Below are 20,225 nucleotides of genomic sequence, written 5' to 3'. Positions count from 1 at the left end.
TACCAAAATTAGATTCCACTTAAAATAGGCAGAGTAAAAACTTTATTTTTTAAATAATATATTTCTTATTGGTGTTCAATTTGCCAACATACAGAATAACACCCAGTGCTCATCCCGTCAAGTGCCCCCCTCAGTGCCCGTCACCCATTCACCCCCACCCCCCGCCCTCCTCCCCTTCCACCACCCCTAGTTCATTTCCCAGAGTTAGGAGTCTTCATGTTCTGTCTCCCTTTCTGATATTTCCTACCCATTTCTTCTCCTTTCCCTTCTATTCCCTTTCACTATTATTTATATTCCCAAATGAATGAGACCATATAATGTTTGTCCTTCTCCGATTGACTTATTTCAAGAGTAAAAACTTTAGTGAGCATTTATGTGAGCTTGATATCCAACCTAAATAAGCTCTTTCATATATCTTCTGTATCGAATGCAATCATTAATTCAATTAACTACTTACTGAGGCTCTCCTGTGTGCCTGGCCCTTTTCAGGAAAGGGCACTCAGCTGCTGCTAGAGCAGTGTATAGGAGAGCCTAACCTCTGCCCTTACAACACTTATATTCTAAAGGGTGAAAGGGGTAACAGTATAGAAACGAATAAGAGGGATGCCTGAGTGGCTCAGCAGTTGGGAGCAGAGTCAGAGATACTTTAGCAGTAGGGTAAGAAGCGATTAATTCAGGAAATGGATTGGAATTAGAGACTACAAGACTTGAGACTTGAACATAGATTGGGCTTCACAGAGAGGTTAAGAGAAAAATCAGAAAAGCTAAGTTCTAAACGATGGGATTATGCCATTTACTAAGATAGAGAACATTGGTGAAGGAGCATGTTGAGTTGGTTCATGTGGAGGGTGCCAATAGTATTCAAATTTAGTGGGCAGTGGATGAAGAAGCTCAGGAGAGAAGTCAGGGCTGTTAATAAATATTAGGGGGGGTTGACCAAGATCCTTAAGTCAAGAGGTAGGCAGAAGAGAAGAGCACCAAGAAAGGAAGGAATCTCCATTCTTTATTGGTTCTGGATGTGCATTCAGTCCCAAGATGACAGCAACTAACAAAATCTATCAGAAGCAGCATTAGGCTCTCTTGACTTTTTGAAAGACAAACTTGCAAAACCACAACTCCAGAATATAGTCCTAATAGTAAGCAGCTGTATCAGTAAAGCTAATAATCATTGCGCCATGTAAATAGACAAGATAATGAGAATTTCCTAGTTTACTTTAATTCCAGGTAGTTTTTCTTTTATTAAATAGTATTCTGAGTGGTCAGAACCAATGAGAAAGCAGAATTACTCATACTTGTTTTTCAATGTTCCAACACCATATGGTGTCTAACATTAAAGGTGTTCTTTCTTAAGGCAGTTTGTGATCAACCGTTTCTTACTGTCCTCCTCTTTATGTGTTTAACACAGTATTAAGCAACTGCTGTCTTAAAGCAGTCCACTTTAGTTCAGTAGCGCACACCCACACAAGCAGACCCACCCCCATGCTTATTCAGTATTACCAAAGTACATAATTATTGACTTCTTGGTGAAAGCTTAATAGTTTTAGAATGCCAGGGTAGTGCTTACAGAAGATGTTCTCAGTTACCCTTTACCTGTAAATAAAGCTTAAAATAAAGTTTCAGTTTGCGACTTTGTAAAAAATTAATTACGTTGTTAAACAAAGTGACTCAGAAGGAGCATCTCCTGTTGTTTGGACATACTGTTTTTTCTTCTCTTTTTGAACACTTTTGGTAAAACATGGACCTTTCTTCTACACTTAAGTCATTTCTTTTTCTGTTTTTGATCCTATTAAGGCAGAGATTATGGAAGGACATAATGATAGCCACTTCTCTTAGAATCACCGACTTTTAGGGTAGGCAAAGGCCTTAAAGAAACTCTACTATTACCTCCTCATTTTGTTGCTGGAAGATTTGGAGCTAATTTTGCAGAGCTAGTCAGTGGCCTAGCCATATATATACATGCATTAAGTAACTGATAGTGCTTCAAACCAGGCTCACATTGCATCTACACACAAATGAATATGATCTCTGCCTTGGGAAGGGAGACATATACATAAACATTGATAATCCAGCATGGTTAATGCTATTAGATGAAAGGCTATGTGACCAGAAAGGAAGTGGCACCATCTCTGTGTCTCTACTTTAGCAGATACTTCACAGAAGTTCTCTTCACTGTGACTTCTCTTTCAGGCTTAAAAAAAAAAAAAAATTGTTCATTTCTGAGGAAGATGAGTTGTGTGTGTAAAGTTGTGTTCTACCTGGAAGCTGTTAATAGGTCACGCTTTTCCTTTTCAAAGTATAAAGGCACCAAACTGACCGAGAACTTTTATCTTCATTTCCCATCTGTAGAGGCCACGGTTCTGAGCTACGATGGGAGCATGTTTATGAAAATCCAGCTCCCAGTGGTGATGCATACAGAGGCGGAGGATGTGTCCTTACGGTTCCGATCCCAGCGTGCATATGGCATTCTCATGGCAACCACCTCTAGAGATTCCGCAGACACCCTCCGCCTGGAGCTGGATGCAGGCCGTGTGAAACTGACGGTCAACCTAGGTAACAACTCGCCTTCCCCCATAAAACTAATATTTTTCACTTTTTGTTCAGTTTTGCCTGCAAACATTTATCAAGTAGCTTGTTTTGCCATGGAAAGTTAAAACACTTAATGGTCTCATTTTCATCATTTAAATTAATTTAGGTTTTGGGGGCATCTTCTTATTGTTTCATTTTGACATAATTTACCATTTTGTGATTTCTACCACTGAGGATTCTTAAAAGGGAAGCCATATATATCAGTGAGGTTAATTTGAAAGTATAAATTATTAGGCTTGAAGAGGCCTCAAATAATTTCCATTGTTATATTTACTAATATTTGGATTTGCTATAGAGGATACCCTTTCAGATAAATAAAAATCCATCTAGTTTTACTTAGATGACATATGCACGAATATCAAATTTCTACTTTGTGATGCAGATCAAGAGTTGCTTTTACTCTGCTCCCTGGGCTTCTCCTTTGACTAGTCACCTTTGTGGTACCCCATCTTTTCTGTTTGGAAATACTGTGTGGTGATATTTTGCTATCAAACAGCAATCCACAACCCTTCAATGCCCAAAGACTGCGGCCCGTAGCAAACAGCCATGAGAACACTAAAACACAGGCTCTTCTACAGAGAAATAATGCTTTCCTGCTTAATTGTAGCATTAGGGAAGAGTGACTACAGTAAAACCTCAATAAGCTGTATGAAATATGGGGGAAGGCTAGGCTGAATTAAGAAAGAGTCTGAATTGTAGACTTAAAAAAAACTACCCAGCTTTGTTTTCAATTACATTCAAAAACATAAATTGATAGCTAGAAAGGCTTATGAAGGAAAGGTCCTACCAGGCTGATTTTGATGGGTGGATAAGAATTATCGGCAATTAGGACGTTGTTTCTAATACAAGTTGCACCATCATTGTACAGTGATGTACCACAATTCAGTTTTCTTCCTGAAGTTGATCTTCTCACAACCTGTTTGCTTAATTTTTCTCAGGCAGTCTCTGTTCATATAGAATTATAAATATTCTGCCCAATAAGTTTCATTATTATCATTAGCTCCAAGAGGAGTACAAATTAATGAGGTTTTACTGTATTTCCTGAAAGTGCTAAACACACACACACACACACACACACACACACACACACAAATAAATAAATAAATAAATGGAGAAAGAAAAATAAAATTTGAAACATAGGTTTACAAAAAGAGTAGTAAAACGTGATGAGGTAAAGCATTTGTGGAAACTCTACCTACATTTTCAAATTGTGCTGGGCAGAATGGTAGCTCATAAAATATAAGATTATTTCAGGGATAGCTTATTGCATACAATTACATTCAATTAATATTAGTTAAATTAATAAGGGTGTTTTTTAAAGATCGCTGAAGGACACGCTGCACGGTCGTTGACTGTTCTGTTAGAGTTCCCTCTAGTGACAATGAGAGGTTACTACAACAAATCAAAGGGAATTGCCTAATTGCAGTGAAGGGGCTGCTCACCAAAGTGGAAACTCATGGAAATTTTCCAACAGCAAAGCATTCTGTGGAAAGAGCTGTGTAGGTGCTGGTCCTTGGCTGTTTGCAACCACTTTTCTGATGCGGTTGACGACACATGACAAACTCAGCTATATGGAAACAGAATCTAGGTTTATATTTTTCATGTTCCCCAAAGGCATTAAATATCACAACTAAAACCGAGTATTTATCTATACACAACCATAAGACATCCCACAGCAGTCCTTTAAAGATAACCCTTATAATCACAGTCTGTGTTATTCAGATCAGACATTCTGTTCGTAGAGGATCTGGGTGTATATAAGAAGCAAGTGGAAGAAAAGGAAAGTCAATACCAGTGTTAACCATGACACTTACTACATAGAGATAACATTGTTAGCTCCTGAGAGACACAGGCGTGGGTGCTCTGAAGAATGACACTACTCCTTAGCCACTGGAGGCTTCTAAAGGAAAACACAATTCTTTCTTCCTTCCTCCAATTAATGCAAGGCATAGAATCCAGGCAATATTTGGCCGTTACCTTTTTTTCTTTTTTGCCTAAGCAAATAATAATAACAGAAATAAAATACATTAGGGTGAGATTAGAATAATTGCAACCTTTTCTCCATTTGACCACCACAATTCTCAAGAGTCCTTTGGCCTTTGTGGGATATTAGACTTTGAAGGTCCAAGATGTCTGAGCCTAGCTGGGCTTGCACTGTACCCCATTGTGACGGAGCACTTTTTAATTATGCTGAAAACAATGATATGTTCTTTCACAGATGGGGAGAAAGTCGCAGCCAGTCTAAGCCAAACATCTTTGACAGTTAACAGCTCTTTATTTCACTTAGATTTGTCACCATGTAGCTTTGTTTGAATTGGCCATTTTAAAAAAAAAAAAAAAAAAGAAAAACCTTCTATTGTTGTTTCCAATGTACAGTTCTATAACAATGAATCTGGGTTCTAGAAGTCTGTAAAGAATAAATGATATGGAGTGGCCATATTTGCATGTGTCTGTCCCCGGAAGGGTGGACTGTGATTTTATTGGATGTCTGCAGCTATTACCTTGAAGGATAAATTTTCATTTTTCATCTATTCTTCCCCATCTAGATTGTATCAGGATTAACTGTAATTCCAGTAAGTGCCTATTCAAAATTCTTAAAATGTTATTCCTCCATTATGATGTAAGCTAGTCCAGAACAAAATGAGAGCAGGAGAAAGACGTTTCTAAAACTCATGAATTCACTTTTGAAGTATATCAGTCCATCATCTGGGTTGTAAAAATTCATTTTGAAATCAGTCCAGCTGAAGACTTTTCTGCTGTGGTTCCTACGTCGAGGTGGGAAAAGAGATGGCAAATATTTTACAGCAGACGGTGCACATGCCTCTATAGACCTGTGAATAAGGCAAGTGACATTTGTGTTTTGCTTGATTCTTGGACTCCAGTGGCTCTCTTCATCACCAAATTAGGAAAAAAAATGTTGTGGGTTGTATTTCCTTCACTTTCTGCTTTTATCTCTTAACTCAAAATATAGGGAAAAAATTGGATTCCTTTCATTTTGAGAGCTACTATTAAATTCTTCTAAATTCAACTTAGAAAAATTTATTTTTCAACATTATATATATGTGTGTATAAAGAAAATTACTTGTCTAAGTTTTTTCCTGTTCATTAAGAGTATTGATATGATGAATTTTTACATCCTCATCACATATCTGCAAAAATAATCAAACCCCTTCAAATCTGTGATATGCATGCCAAATGATGAGTCAGAAAAGATGCATGGACTGAGTTTTATTTGACTATGGACTAGAGAACCTGTAAGGCTATGAGGACTGTGATTTTATTTTGAGTTGTAGCATTACCTTAAGAGTAAATTTATTTTATTTCTTAACATAAATGTTTAGGTTTTTTTTTCCTTTCCAGTTTTGCTGACCACATTAAGGACTCTCCTCCAATGATACCAAAGCTGTTAGCTATTTAAATAAAATGGTTCTAACAAGATTCTAATCTCTCATTGTTATAGTCAGTGAGAACAAACATTTTCTATATCCTTGGAAAGTGCTGAATGTGAGTTGATGAAGTCTACTCCCAAAACCATTGCTGTGTTTGCAAATAGCAATGTCATCCTTTGAGGAACAAAATGGTGGTCTTAAATGTACAAAGCAATGAGCTTTATCTAATGAAATGCATACTATTTTGAACACCATGCTTCTTATAACTCAGATTTGTCTTCAAGCATTTCAATATTCATTTTAAAGTAATATAAATGTGAATCTTTTTCAATCATAGCCATAAAAAGGTAACTGAATCATGACCTATGAAAAGTTAAATTGATAATCTATCATACAAGGCATTAAACAACATTTCAAACAAAACAGTTCCTGAGATAATCTCTCAAAGCTCTCACACAAATGACTTTTTCACATTTACATCATTTCCTCTCAGACCCCATCCCACACTTCCTGACAAGGAGCACAACTTTTGCCAGACTCACACCATGGCCCAATTTGCTTTCAGCTCTGGGGCACTGATCCAGGCAAAGTGGCAATCACAAAATACTTTTCCAAAGCTAGATTTGTGCCTTAATATAGTTATAGATGTTCTTGATACATCTTAAGTCTTAAAAAATAATGTGATTAAAATATTCCTTTCTAGCCTCCTGTTTTATGTACTCTTGTTTATTTATATTAAGCATACAATAGAGCATGGATTTTTAAATTTAAAAAATGTAACTATATAAACTCCAGTATTTGGAATTCTAGTATGGGAATTAACAAAATCGAGTGTAATTATGTGTTTTCTAGCTATACAGATGATTTTTTTAAATATGTATTTATAGTCTAATTACCCTTGTTAGACAGTTTTCTTCATTTGGCTTATATTACAAGATTCTAACATTAAGCACAGTGTTTTTTTTTTCCTCTGGATATTCCACAGAATAATACCTTTGAGGACAAAGGTTTTTGCTGGTTAGTGATTTTTTTCCCTTTTTAAGGAGTATGCATTACATGTAAATTACTTGAATTAAATGAATGATTGTGAGCTTTCAAGTGCACACCTCGGACAGGACTGCAAATGCCTTAACTTGACAGCAGTCACTGGAAAGAACATTCGATGAGCAGGTAACACTTTCATTTTCTTTTATTTGGGGAATAGTGGGCAGATGTGGCAAGAACCCCACGTTCCATCAAGAATTCATGCTATTATTACTCAACTTTAGAAGAAGGAGGAATTTACATATCAAATAATGCAAATCTAACTCAGTGATTAAATAAGCAGAGTAAAATAAAATAAAAAAAGAGTAAAAAAACAAAAAAAAATAAGCAGAGTGCATTTCCTACCCTATAAAAATATAAATTAAAATATCTGTATCTCAGTATAACTTGTAGTTTGAGATACTGATTTATTACATTATCCGCTGTGAACTTTAAGTTTGTCTGAAACCGAGATGAATGTACATTTATTAAATCACAACCATCTATCATCTACTACCATCTCTAAAAATTGTATCATACCTAAGATATTAACTGTATTATGAAATTAATAAGACATACCTCGTGTGATAACTTTAAGTAAGTTTCCAAGGCAAATATACAAACTATAACATAAAGAATTATCTTACATTGAGAATTAATATTAAACTCTAAATTATTAAGGTTGGATGGAAACATTTTCAAACTTCTCTACACTTACTCAGAATTGTTCTGCTGTTTCCTTTGGTGGCTCCATCCTTCTTCACCCCTCCCACCCCCACTCCAGCATAGAGCAGATATTACTTGATAAGGAAAAGAAAATATATATAGTACCAGACTATTCGATCTTGTCCCTTGAAGAATAGATAGTAAGTAAAGAGGAAAGAAGATCTAGCTGCATATATTCAGACGCATGAGATTATATGAGATGGCAGGTGCATTTCTTTATCGGCCATTTCTAGATCAGTAGTTCAGATGCAGCAATACAGTCTTTGGTGGACAGGTCAGGGCACACCCTTTTGTTCAGGTTCTTTGGAGAAAGGGCAGATTTGAATCCCAGAGACCATCTCTGGCAGATTCTTTGTTGCCATCATTTTTCCCCCTCGTAGGAAAAGCTGTCAAGAATCTTTAAATGGAAAGAGAGCCTGTTTTCATTTAAAAATCAAAAGTTTATTTTCATATGTGAAGAGGGTACTTTTTAAAAAAGAACCATTTCTATGAATAGTGGTCATATCAGTGTCAAAAGTACACTTTGATCTTTCAGATTACAATGGAGGTTCTCTGCACACAGTCCCAGAGCAATCTCGGCTCTCTGACATCCATTAGCTTATATCATTGCTAAAATATGTTTGTTATCTGCAACTTGGAATTAAATTAAGGTCAGTTTGTGCAGATTCATGGCCTGGAAGGTGAGCACAGAAGTGTGATATCTCCCACTCTCCATTCTCTTCTACCCATGATAGAAATAAAGGAATGGTCAGATTACTTGTGCTTTCTCAATCAACTGCAATTTTGAAAGCAACAGTCTGTCATTATAAAATAATTGTGTCTGGAAGTTACTTCAAGAACCACTATCTTTTAAAGCATATCATTTCTTCTCTGGACAGTATATCAGAAACGTAGATGAGAAAGGATTCTAAAGTCACATTCTAACATAAAGAGAAAAACATATATTTGAATTAGTGCAAAAAAGGGCAAGTTGTAGATTATTTTACAAAAAATAAGTATTGTAGAAAAATACACTAGTATAAAGTAATCATGAACAAATCCAAATCAGACTGAGCAGTACTTTTCTAACACATCAATTATTTGCATGATAAGGCATATTTGACAGCCTCTTCCTTAGGTTCACATTAGTGGACTTAATGCATCTTTTAAAAAACTATAAAGATTGCAAAGGAAATTTTCTAATCCTTATGAAATTATCTCAAATTCATTATTATTTGGATCTCTACAGGCCATCATTTTTATTATGTATTCTCTTTGCCAAAGTACATAGCTTAATATCTTGGTTAACTCTAGGATAGAGCTACCAAGACAGTCTCAATGTTAAATTTGGTGCCCAGTAGTTCCCTACAGTACTCCCAAACTCATTAGGCTATGTGTTTCTCTCTATTTTTTTTCTAAAAACTTGGATTTATAGTGATATGTTGCATCTTTAAAGATCCCAAATTTTATTCTTTCTTTTTCTTGTAACCTTAATAATCATTAATGCTATAATCCTTAATAGTTTAAATACACTGAAAATCTGAAAACTAATCTTGTTCCTATCAACTATAGATGAATCCTAATTGTCCTGTTAGTAGCTAAATAAATATGTAGTGGTGCAAAGAGACTTCTGTGCTTATGTTTTTGTTAACATTTCTTTCTTCCCTTTCTTTTATATGTTGTTTGTTTTTATCTTTTCAAATTAATAACATAATTACAGAACGTCCTTCTTGCCCTCAGTAAGTCTTGGGGCCACCTCTGCATCCATATAAAAAACTGATTTTAGTATAAACTCATGATCTCTGATGTTTGTTCTGCTTGTTGGCATTATTTTGGTTTCTTTATGCCTTGTATATGTGTCTCTTCTCCTACCAACCTTACCTTTCTTCCTACTCTTCTTCTCCACTTCCAATATTGTTTTGTCCTGTTTTGTTTCCTCTTGTCTTACAAGAATAAAAATTACCTGGGCTGACAGAATATTTTAGTAGGCAGACCCTCCAACTATTTTTGGCTTCTCATAGGAAATGGTTTATCTAATGTAAAGACAACAAAATTGCAGATTACAATAATGTGAACAAAATGTCAAGGGTTGAAGTTCAACCCCTTTTACTTTCAGTTCATTGTCTAAAGTATCAGAGAGAAATAAAATGTGAGGCAAAGTACTTAACCTCACTTTGTACTTGGACAGAGTGAAGAAACACTCCAAGTAGTATGTTATTGGAAAATGTACTGTGATGGATGTCTGGAGTGGATAGTACGATCTTTCTATTATCACTTTATTACCAGAATGAAAAGATCAACTGGATATTAGTTATCACCCATTTTTTTAATGTAGTAAAAATGGAAAGCAATAAAAGAATGCAAAATGTCAACCAGTGGCACTTAAGCCTTATTAGATAGCTTTGATCAGGCTGCTGTTTGGCAGGCTACTTAAAAGGATATTAGGAAATTTCTGAGGGCCAGCTCTTGTTAACCTGAAGCAAATGTTCAATTCAGTGACTAAAAAGCTGACAACTGAAAAAGGGAATCATCTAGCTTTGTCCCCACACAACAGTCACCTGATTTGTAGAATTGTGTTAGTCATTGCATCTCATCATTAATGCTCTTCATCTGTGTAAGATAAGGAGCTGCTCAAGGAATAAGGGACGATGACTATATAAATACAGAACGTAGGAGTTTTATTTGTTTTTTTAGTACTGTCATTTTTGTTTGTTTTTAAAGCTGAAAGTAGATACAAAGGAAAGGAGAATAAGAGAGTTTATATGTGATTATTTTTAGCAAGAATCTAATGGAAATAAAATATTGAGACTATAGATTTTTGGTTAAAAAAACATATAGCTAAAACAAGCAAAGGGAATTGGCACATGACAATGAGTCTTTAGGAAAATAACAAAATTAGAATGAAATTCAAGGGACATTTGGATTATCCACATTTTACACTTATGAGAATTATAAAGAAGAGTACAACTTTTCCTTGGGCATTTAAATGGCTACGTAGATTGGGCATATCTTAGTAGGAGGGCCTGAAAAGTAGAAGACTTGGGTCCATTTTCATGAACAATTACTCTCATTGCTTATATACAACTACAAAATGCTGCAGTGTTTTAAAAGCCTGCTCTTGAAATCAGGCTCAATTATTAATTGATTGCTGAAGCATTTTCTTCTTGCAGTTGCAAAAGGCTGTACTCAAAGTGATGCAAAATTCCAGATTAGTGTGGATTTAATTCAACAAATTTTTCATTGTTGATACTTGGCATTTTAACAACGGCCTAGGTAGATATTGTCAGAAAGGCCTGGAAAGTTTCAGAAGTTTCAGAAAGCTTCAGAAAGTTTCTGACTTGATATTCCCTTGGTTTCTGTGAAAAGCGATTTTTTTTTAATACAACCAAATATCACCAAACATGAGACCATAGCCTGTTAGTCAGATGATTTTATTTGTTGCATGATCAGAACGAGGTGATTTCTAAATATCCACCAATTCCTTCATAGTTTTGAATTCCTTTTTTCTTTTTTGTGTATTTATTTATGTATTTCTTTTGATAGGGATGTAGCATTTCAATATTTATCATTGACCCAGAAAATCAAGGATAGAAATTTGAATCAGATATTTTTTGCTATTAATAAGACCTTTTTTCTTTTAGTTTATTTTATTGTGAGATGCATGATTCAAATTTCACTCATGTTAAAGAAAACAATAATAATATTCTGTATTTGAAGCATTTGGTATTTTTTTACTTATATGCTGTGATTCACGTTCAAGAGTTAATTCCTAAAAAATCAAAAAGACTAAAAAGAACTCAGTGACTTCTACTTAAAACAATCTTCAATTTTTAGGACAGCCTTAATGTTCAATGATGATCAAAAGTGTCATGCCATGGCACTCATTTTACTTTTTACTAGTAAAGAAAAATATAGATTAGAAAACTTTCTACAAGTTTTAGGGAGAGGAAAGGAAAAATAAAATACATCAAAGACAAGGAGACAAACCATAAGAAACTCTTAACTATAGGAAATAAATTTAGGGTTGCTGGAGGGAAGGTGGGTGGGACTATGAGGTAACTGGGTGATGGGCATTAAGGAGGCACTTGATGTAATGAGCACTGGTTATTGTTTGCAAATGGTGAATCACTTAATTCTACCTCTGAAACTAATAATACAGTGTATACAAATTAACTTAAAACAAAGAGAAAAACAAAATTCTACCAGTTTTGTATTCCTAATTTTACTCAAAAGAAAAGCACTAACAATTTACACCCCATTAATTATTTATCAGAGAATATGAAAACAAATATTATGATCATGGATTTCAATACCATATATAGTCACTAGAAAGGAATTATACATCTGCTACCTGCTGAAGTAGATGCATATCTTAAAAGATGATATGATACCTTTGTTTTTTGTTTGTTTTTTAAAGATTTTTTATTTATTCATTCATGATAGACACATAGAGAGAGAGTGAGAGGCAGAGACACAGGCAGAGGGAGAAGCAGGCTCCATGCCAGGAGCCCAACGCGGGACTTGATCCCGGGACTCCAGGATCGCGCCCTGGGCCAAAGGCAGGCGCCAAACCGCTGAGCCACCCAGGGATCCCCATGATACCTTTGTTTACTTAACTATGGGTCAGATATAATTAATATAAGCATTCCAGCTTAGCTTCCATTTATGAGCATACGTATTCTTAAACACCATGGTTTCAAACATAGAATATCCATTTTTTTAAGATCTTGGAGAACTTTGATGATTTTTAGAAGTTTTAGTCTTGAAAAATAAGTGTTTTGTTATTTGATTAACTAGAAATATTTTACTATCTTATGGAATTGGCAGTGTTTTCTGAGAAAACAGCTTAGGTATTTGAAGATGTTTTGCAGAATTTGAAAATGTTGATTTTTTTTAATTGGGACAAATTGCAAAAAAAAAAAAAAGTAAATTTCATAGCCTGAGTTTCAAAGAAATGCTAGAGTTTACATTTAGTAAGTTAGTTTTCCTAAAGATTATGGTACACCATATAAACACCAACCAAAATGTAAAATATATTATTTTACATTGATGTCTATACACTCAATAATTTGATTTTAGCCTAGAATTTTATAATTTTTTATTACAATGAAAACTAATGAATTTAGTTCCCACTAACTCAGAAGTTATGTTCATTCAAATATTCTTTAGACTAAATTATTTCACTATATACAAAAAAAATTGTTAAGCCATTGGAAACTTTTACTAGATAATAAAAGTGTATTCTAATCCACTAAAGAGAATACACTTTCTTAAAAAATTGAAAAAAATTAAAAAGATTTTAAAGATTTTAAAATTGAGTATAATTGACACACAATGTTACATTAGTTTCAGATGCACAGTAGTATAATGATTCAACAAGTTTATACTTTATGCTATGCTCACACAAGTGTAGCTACCATCTGTCACCCTAGTAGGCTATTACAACATCATTGACTATATTCCTTACGCTGTGCCTTTTATTCTCCTGACTTTTCATTCCAAACTGGAAGCCAGTTTTTCCCACTCCCTCCCCTTCACCATTTTGCCTATCCCCTCACCTCCCTCTCCTCTGGAAACCATCAGTGTGTTCTCTGTATTTATAGTATTTATAGATCTAATTCTTCTTTTTCTTTGTGTGTGTGTGTGTGTGTGTGTGTATGTGTGTTTCAGATTCCACATATAAGTGAGATTATATGGTATTTGACTTTCTCTGTCTGACTTATTTCACTTAGCATAATATTCTCTCTAGATCCATCCATGTTGTCACAAGTGGCATGATACTTTTTTATTGCTACATAATATGCCTATATATGTATATATGTCACACACACACACACACACACACACACACACACCCTACATCTTCTTCATCCATTCATCTATGAATGGACTAGGTTGTTTCCATATCTTGGCTATTGTAGTAAACAATGCTGCATTGAACATGTGGGTGCATATATATTTTCAAGTTAGTGGGTTTTTTTTTTTTCCTTTGGGTAAATACCCAGTAATGGAATTATTGGATCATATGGCATCTCTATTTTTAATTATTTGAGGAAATTCTATACTGTTTTCCACAATGGCTGCATGAACTTACATTCCCACCAACAGTGCACAGGTGTTCATTTTTCTCCACATCTTCACCAACAGTTGTTATTTCTTGTCTTTTTGAGTTTAGCTAAGAAAATACACTTTTGAATGCTTGGTAAGATTTTGTTTAGCTTTGTTCACTGTTCTTATCTATTCATTAAAAATAATTCCTAAAGACTGTTACTAGTCAATTGTTTAAAATAATAATATTGTTTCTACAATATTTTATGTTAATTTATATTGTACCTCTGTTTTTTGGTTTTGTTTTGTTTTGTTTTAAGTATTTAAGGATTTTTTTTAGTATTTAAGAAATAGACATAGATTTAGGTTATATTGATGGAGGTTTATTATATGAACACACTAAGAGTAGATATAGATAGGAAATAATTCCAGTCACAATATGACAAGTTTTGGGGAGATTAGAATGGGACCCAAGAACTGAAAGATTGTTCAACCCACAGTGTGGCTCCAATGGCCCAGGTATTTTGCCATCCTTTCATCTGCTGTCACTTAAGGCTCCCTTCTCCGTGTTGTGCCATTATGGTAACTTCATTATCCTCTGTCTTTTCTTCTGGTGCACTTGCTATTCCTCTCCTCTATACCGATTTGCTTCAGCTCAGTTATAGCTTCTGTCTATTCCTGTTGTCTGCTTATACATGGTATCTCCTCTCCTGCCTCATGGTTTTGGTTCTCTGCCTTTTCCTGAGCATTTCCTTTGGCTTTTTGCTGATCTTTCACCAACTGTTGTCTCTAATGGGTTATGTAATCAGACTCCTGTAGAAAGAGAATGTAGTGGATTCATTATTTATTGTTTTGCTATTGAGCAGAACTTTCAAATAATGTCATCTCATAAACTACTGACCAGATTTTAGTCTGGGGGCAGATACCAATGGGTAATCCAATCAGCTATCATTAGAGCAGAGGCCCACATAATATACTCTCCTCAGAGGAATGCAGGAACAGCAGGTTTTCCACACAAGCATCTTTTCTCTAGGGTATCTGATTAAAAATGTTTTTACCCTATCCATAAAATACCCATGAGGATTACAATTTCTTCAACGGATAACTGGCTAACATATGGTACATAAATCAAGTGGGAAAGGCTCTTGAAATTGGGGTGGGGAAGAATGAATGAGGCCATCAAGGAATTCGAAGGTGGAGAAAAATTCAGCGTGCTCATAGCTCTTATCCATTTCTTTTACTTGTTACCAATGGGAGCAAAGAGCAAGATGAATAAGAAATGCATTATGAAAACAGCTTCCCCAAAGACAAAGTCAGAATTTCTGAGGATATTTAAATTACTCCTATTTTTATTGCACTGAATACTGGATTATTTGCTTCTTTTTATTTGTTCTTTGAATGCCTCACTCATAAAGTTGTGAGAATTCTTTACCCTCCCATCACCCTTCCTGGGAGATCAGTATAAATATAGACTTGAAATATTTTGTGCAAAGTACTACTGAAATAAGTTAAATTTCAAAGTCAATTGCCTTTTACTATAGATAATTATCATAGTTAAAATTGCTTTAGAAATGTAAAATTTAAGGTAAGAATAATCAATTCTCTTTTAAAATTTGCATATAAATAATATAGGCAGCCTGTGAATATAGGCACTCATTAAATTGTCAGATACATTAAAAAAAATCAACCCATTTTGGAAATCAATAAATTTCTAGTATAAATTAACATGTATTACAACAAAATCCAAAGAGTTCTGAAATGTTTTACATTTCCGTAAGTACAAAGGAAATAGTTAAGCATGTAAAAATTAAAATCCAAATGTTATAGAACTAATATACTATAATGACCTACCTTAAAATCTGCCATTACTAAAAAAAAAAAAAAAAAAAAAATCTGCCATTACTGATTTTTCGTTAATTATGAAGGTGTCCGGTAAAATAAAAAAAAATAAATGATTTGATAAGTTATGCAAGTTCCCTTGGAATACATACATATTCACCAAATAATGTTGAAATAGGTGGACCAAAGTGGAGGTAGGACATGATAATGCTTACAATAACACTTACAGGGATCCCTGGGTGGCGCAGCGGTTTGGCGCCTGCCTTTGGCCCAGGGCGCGATCCTGGAGACCCGGGATCGAATCCCACATCGGGCTCCCGGTGCATGGAGCCTGCTTCTCCCTCTGCCTATGTCTCTGCCTCTCTCTCTTTCTCTCTCTGTGACTATCATAAATAAATAAAAATTAAAAAAAAAATAACACAAATATATAGAAGTGATAATGACCACATAGAATTCTGAGGGTGTCATAATAGGTGATGAGATTCTTGAAGTATTTTAAACATTTATAAATTAAATTCTTTTATCTGAAGATTCAGTTCAGGAAATCAACTGAGAAGCTTTACACTATCAATAATAATATTTGGAAAATTGATTAATTCTTTAAACTGCTCAGTTAAGGAAAATTAGTTCAAACCATAAACAATGAAGAAATAATTGGTATCTCCTATTTTTTTGAGTTGTTAATTGCAAAATTGACAAAGAACCACAGTAACAAAATGGCTTTTCTGCAATGTTTCTGGAAATACATCCCTCAAAATGTTTACAGCACCTGCTATATAAAGTGTGGGTAATTTTCAATTATCATATGTTTGTATTATGATTTGTATATTCTAAATGAATTTGAAAACTAAATTTCCCACCAATTTTAACTTACAAAGCAGTCAAAATGAGTCTCTTTTTGAATAACACTTGACTCCTAATCATCCATATTTGGAAGCTAGAGGAAACAGAAATTTTGAAAAGTGGCCTAACATTTCAGTCCTCAGAGAAAAATTTTATTCCTATCTTAAATGCCCTTATAACATATAGTGCTTTGCATGTTACATTCTTCATATATAACACATTGTGTAATGTATCTTTCTTTGGAAATATAGGTTCATAGTTTTTTGCAACATGTTCTTTTATTTTAGCATATATTGCTAAACATTATAAATGTTACGTACAGCATGTGAATATGACATGAAGTATTTTAAAACCTAACTAATGCTCAGCTTAGGTTTTCTGCCAAAGTAATATAAAGCAGGTCTAGGTCACTGAGCTAGTGGAAGAAAGATAAAATAAAAAACATATATGTACAAAAGTAAGTACTATCATGATTCATCAGTGATCTCAGAGAAGTCAAATTAAAACTGACTGGAGGCATCTGTGAGCAAGATATTTAAAAACAAACCAGAATAGAATAACCACGAATGAAAAGATAGTTATAGATGCATTGATGTAAATTATCGTTGACTGTAATCCACTAAGTGAAAGCCTAACTAATGTAATCTCATCATAAGAAGATTGACCAGGAACAAGCATGCAGACATCATGACATTAGAAGTAATCTTCTAGCAGTAGGTAGAACAGCTCAAAGGAACCTGCAAACACTATTTCCTCACACTGGGCAAGTTAACTTGGCATCGAATTTAGTTGGTAATGACTGTTGCTATAGTTGAACAAGTACTTTTTTAGAATACTTCCAGGACAGGAAGGCAGGGCATTCATTTCAGGAGATTTTGACCGAAAGACACCTTGAAATAAAAGAGAAATCTCAATATTTTTCCCTTCACTAACATAAATAGTTGAATAAAATCATAGCACTCAATAACTAAATCATAGCACTTAATGACTAAAATAAGTCATTATAAATAAATAAGCCAATGATGATAAAAGAAAATAATCACATTAACACTATCTGTTATTATGTTATTAAAATTCAAAGTAAAGAAGGATTTTGAAAGTCATTGTATCATTGGGAAAAAGTATATTATTATTCCAATTTTTATATGATGGATGGGTGAATTATCATGTGTTACTTGTCCATAGCCTTCTTTGATGCAGTAATTGAGGAAAGAAAAAAAGACCAAAACAAATGAGATGCTACAGTTCAACATTTCTAAAGACAAAATATGTCTTATCATATTTCTTATAATGTGTTTTATTAAAAAACACTTTCATAATGTTTAAGACAAATACTGAAAAAGATTTTTCAAGCATCATAATGGATTCCCAGGGAAAAGAAAAAAAGGAGACAAAATTTAACAAAGCTTGGAAGATGAGATTTATTTATTTCTTCTAATATGCTTTTCATTTTTGAAGAAAGTTTGTACAAGAATACCCTAAAAGTAGTGAGGGAAAGCTAAATTTTATCAACTCGATCTTTAAAGATGGTCCAATGCACTTATATTAACAAGATATGGAAAACAAAACACAGGTAAAGCCATCTTTCCTTGTATTATGCAAAAATATGCATTTTTCTTGGCCCTCTCAATAAAAGAAATTCTGTAACTATTATAATACTGTGTTCAGATGAGGAATGATATATTCAATTAAATAATCTTTGTGTTTTATACTCTACTTTCATGGCTGCTTAGTGGATTGTCAAATATTTGTAAATTTTTGCATGCTCAATATCTGTATGCTTTTTCATTCAGGTAGCTTGACATTTTGTAAGTATTGCATAAGACATTAAATAAGTATCACTGTAAAATTAATATAATCCTTTTCTTTTCATGTTACACCAACTCTGAATACATTTTCCATTTATAATGCTTACTTAAAAGCACATTAACTATTTAGTACTTAATTATACCTGCAAGCTATCCTATTATGTGATAAGCATTTCTTGGAAATGACCTTTTTTCCTTAAAATAAAGTCACAGTCCAAATTTTTTCTTTCAGTATATTAGTTTATTTTATTACGCTTCTTCCTAAATTTGCCAGTTGAGCTAGATTAGATTTAAAGAGAGCTATTTTTAAACATCCTTTGAACAGTATATTTGTATAATTTGTGTTCATTTTTACTGTGTTGTAAATATAATTATATTCTTAAAAGGTAATTTATATTTCTTAAAGTGTATGTTTTTCACATTGAAAATTATTTACATCAGAGATATTTATCCTGGTCTGTCATAAATGGGTACAATCAATGTCAATGCTATAGAGGCTAAATGTTTCTTAGTAGATGATTTAAAGCTTGTTGATCCATTTGCCTAGAGCTATGATATTAAGCCAGATATGGAGCAGAAGGTGAGGCAGATACATAAACTAAAGTTTATTTTGTAGGTGATCGAATAGGGTTGGTATGAGTTAGGAAAATGGCAGAGGAGTCTCTAAAGGGTGTTTCCAGCAGCTCTCCAGGGTCAGATCTTTTTGCACACAAAGCCAACGTTTGCTTATAATCACTCATTAATTCTTGAATTCCTCTATTCCTAAACCAACTTTTCACTTGGAAATTATTGACTGCTAGCCTTAGGCCATTTTACTCTCCCAGGCTCTACACAATATTACATTTATTTTCAAGGGAACTGAGCAAAAAAGTGTCCAAATAATTAACCAGAAAACTGAGTTACCCAAGCTCTCCAACTATACAGCTTACCAAATTCCATCCTGTCAAATACGAAAACAAAGGGATGAAGCTTTCTATTTCCTGACACTTCTTAGTGAATGTAAGCATTAAAAGTTAATGGAGTAGTTATTTAACTATTTGGCTTAATTCAGTATCAAAAGATATTTCCTCTACCACACAGAATCCAACAAACTCTAAACAAATACACTCATTCAGCAAATATTTAGTGAATGACTCTTATATTCAAAGGCACTGAGCTATTGATATATGATATTTCCTTTGAAATTTTGAACATACTGAAGGGAAGATATAATAATAGTGATAATGTAATAGTGACAATAATATTACTATAGCTGAGGGCTTACATGTACTAGGCATTGCTTTAAATTATTCAAATGCATTAAATCTATTAGTGGTGTGAAGTATCTCTATTTTTACATAAGCTAGTAATATATATATTATATATAATATATATATTGAGGTCCAGAGAACTTAAGTAGATTACCCAAGTTCACTCAGCTAGTAACTTATGGAACTAGGATAAAAACCAAACCTGTGAGTCCAGAACACATGCACCAGACCAAGATATAGGGTTATAGCAATTTTAAAAACACAAGGATAGATTTAAATAACAATCGAACCAAAACAAATACAGTGTAATTAATTAGTGTGTTACCATTTTATTTCTCCACAGAATTTAAATAGTTTATAAAATGCCTTTCTCCTGTTGTTCGTATTCATTTTTGAAAAACTAACGCCTGAAACTTAATGTCTGACTTTATATTATTTACTCAAAGTACTTTTTAATTAGGGGAGGGTGTTTCTGGTATTTTTAGTATAAAGAGATGTGTCTATCCTTAGGACTCTATAAACATCACTTTGCTTGTACAGAAAAGGCAAACAGCTCTCTCCATAAAGACATTTTGAATTGTTGTCAAGGATGTACCCTCCATTCAATTGAGGAGATGTTGAGGAGAGATGAAGAGGGAGGAGTTATATGGCTTGGCAAGTAGCTCAGCTTCATGATTGTTAGGATGATTATTAGCCTGTCACCAAACACTAGACCTGGCCAGTAAGACAGCTTC

General features: G+C 33.9%; 1 protein-coding gene across 5 annotated transcripts in view; it reads left to right on the top strand.

The window, feature by feature from the left end:
- NRXN1 (neurexin 1) overlaps window positions 1-20,225 on the top strand; it is a 703,336-nt gene that overhangs the window by 85,746 nt on the left and 597,365 nt on the right. For 4 of the 5 annotated variants that reach the window (XM_055329135.1, XM_055329134.1, XM_055329132.1 and 1 more), the window contains exons 5-6: window positions 2,347-2,550; window positions 5,133-5,159. In XM_055329135.1, the coding sequence (XP_055185110.1) occupies window positions 2,347-2,550; window positions 5,133-5,159 (231 nt within the window). The remainder of the gene's footprint in view (window positions 1-2,346; window positions 2,551-5,132; window positions 5,160-20,225) is intronic. The other variant, XM_055329133.1, reaches the window with a different exon arrangement.

The sequence above is a fragment of the Nyctereutes procyonoides genome, unplaced genomic scaffold (assembly GCF_905146905.1).
Source record: "Nyctereutes procyonoides isolate TBG_1078 unplaced genomic scaffold, NYPRO_anot_genome, whole genome shotgun sequence".
In the NCBI taxonomy this organism is placed as follows: Eukaryota; Metazoa; Chordata; class Mammalia; order Carnivora; family Canidae; genus Nyctereutes; species Nyctereutes procyonoides.
This window is presented reverse-complemented; position numbering and strand designations above follow the sequence as displayed.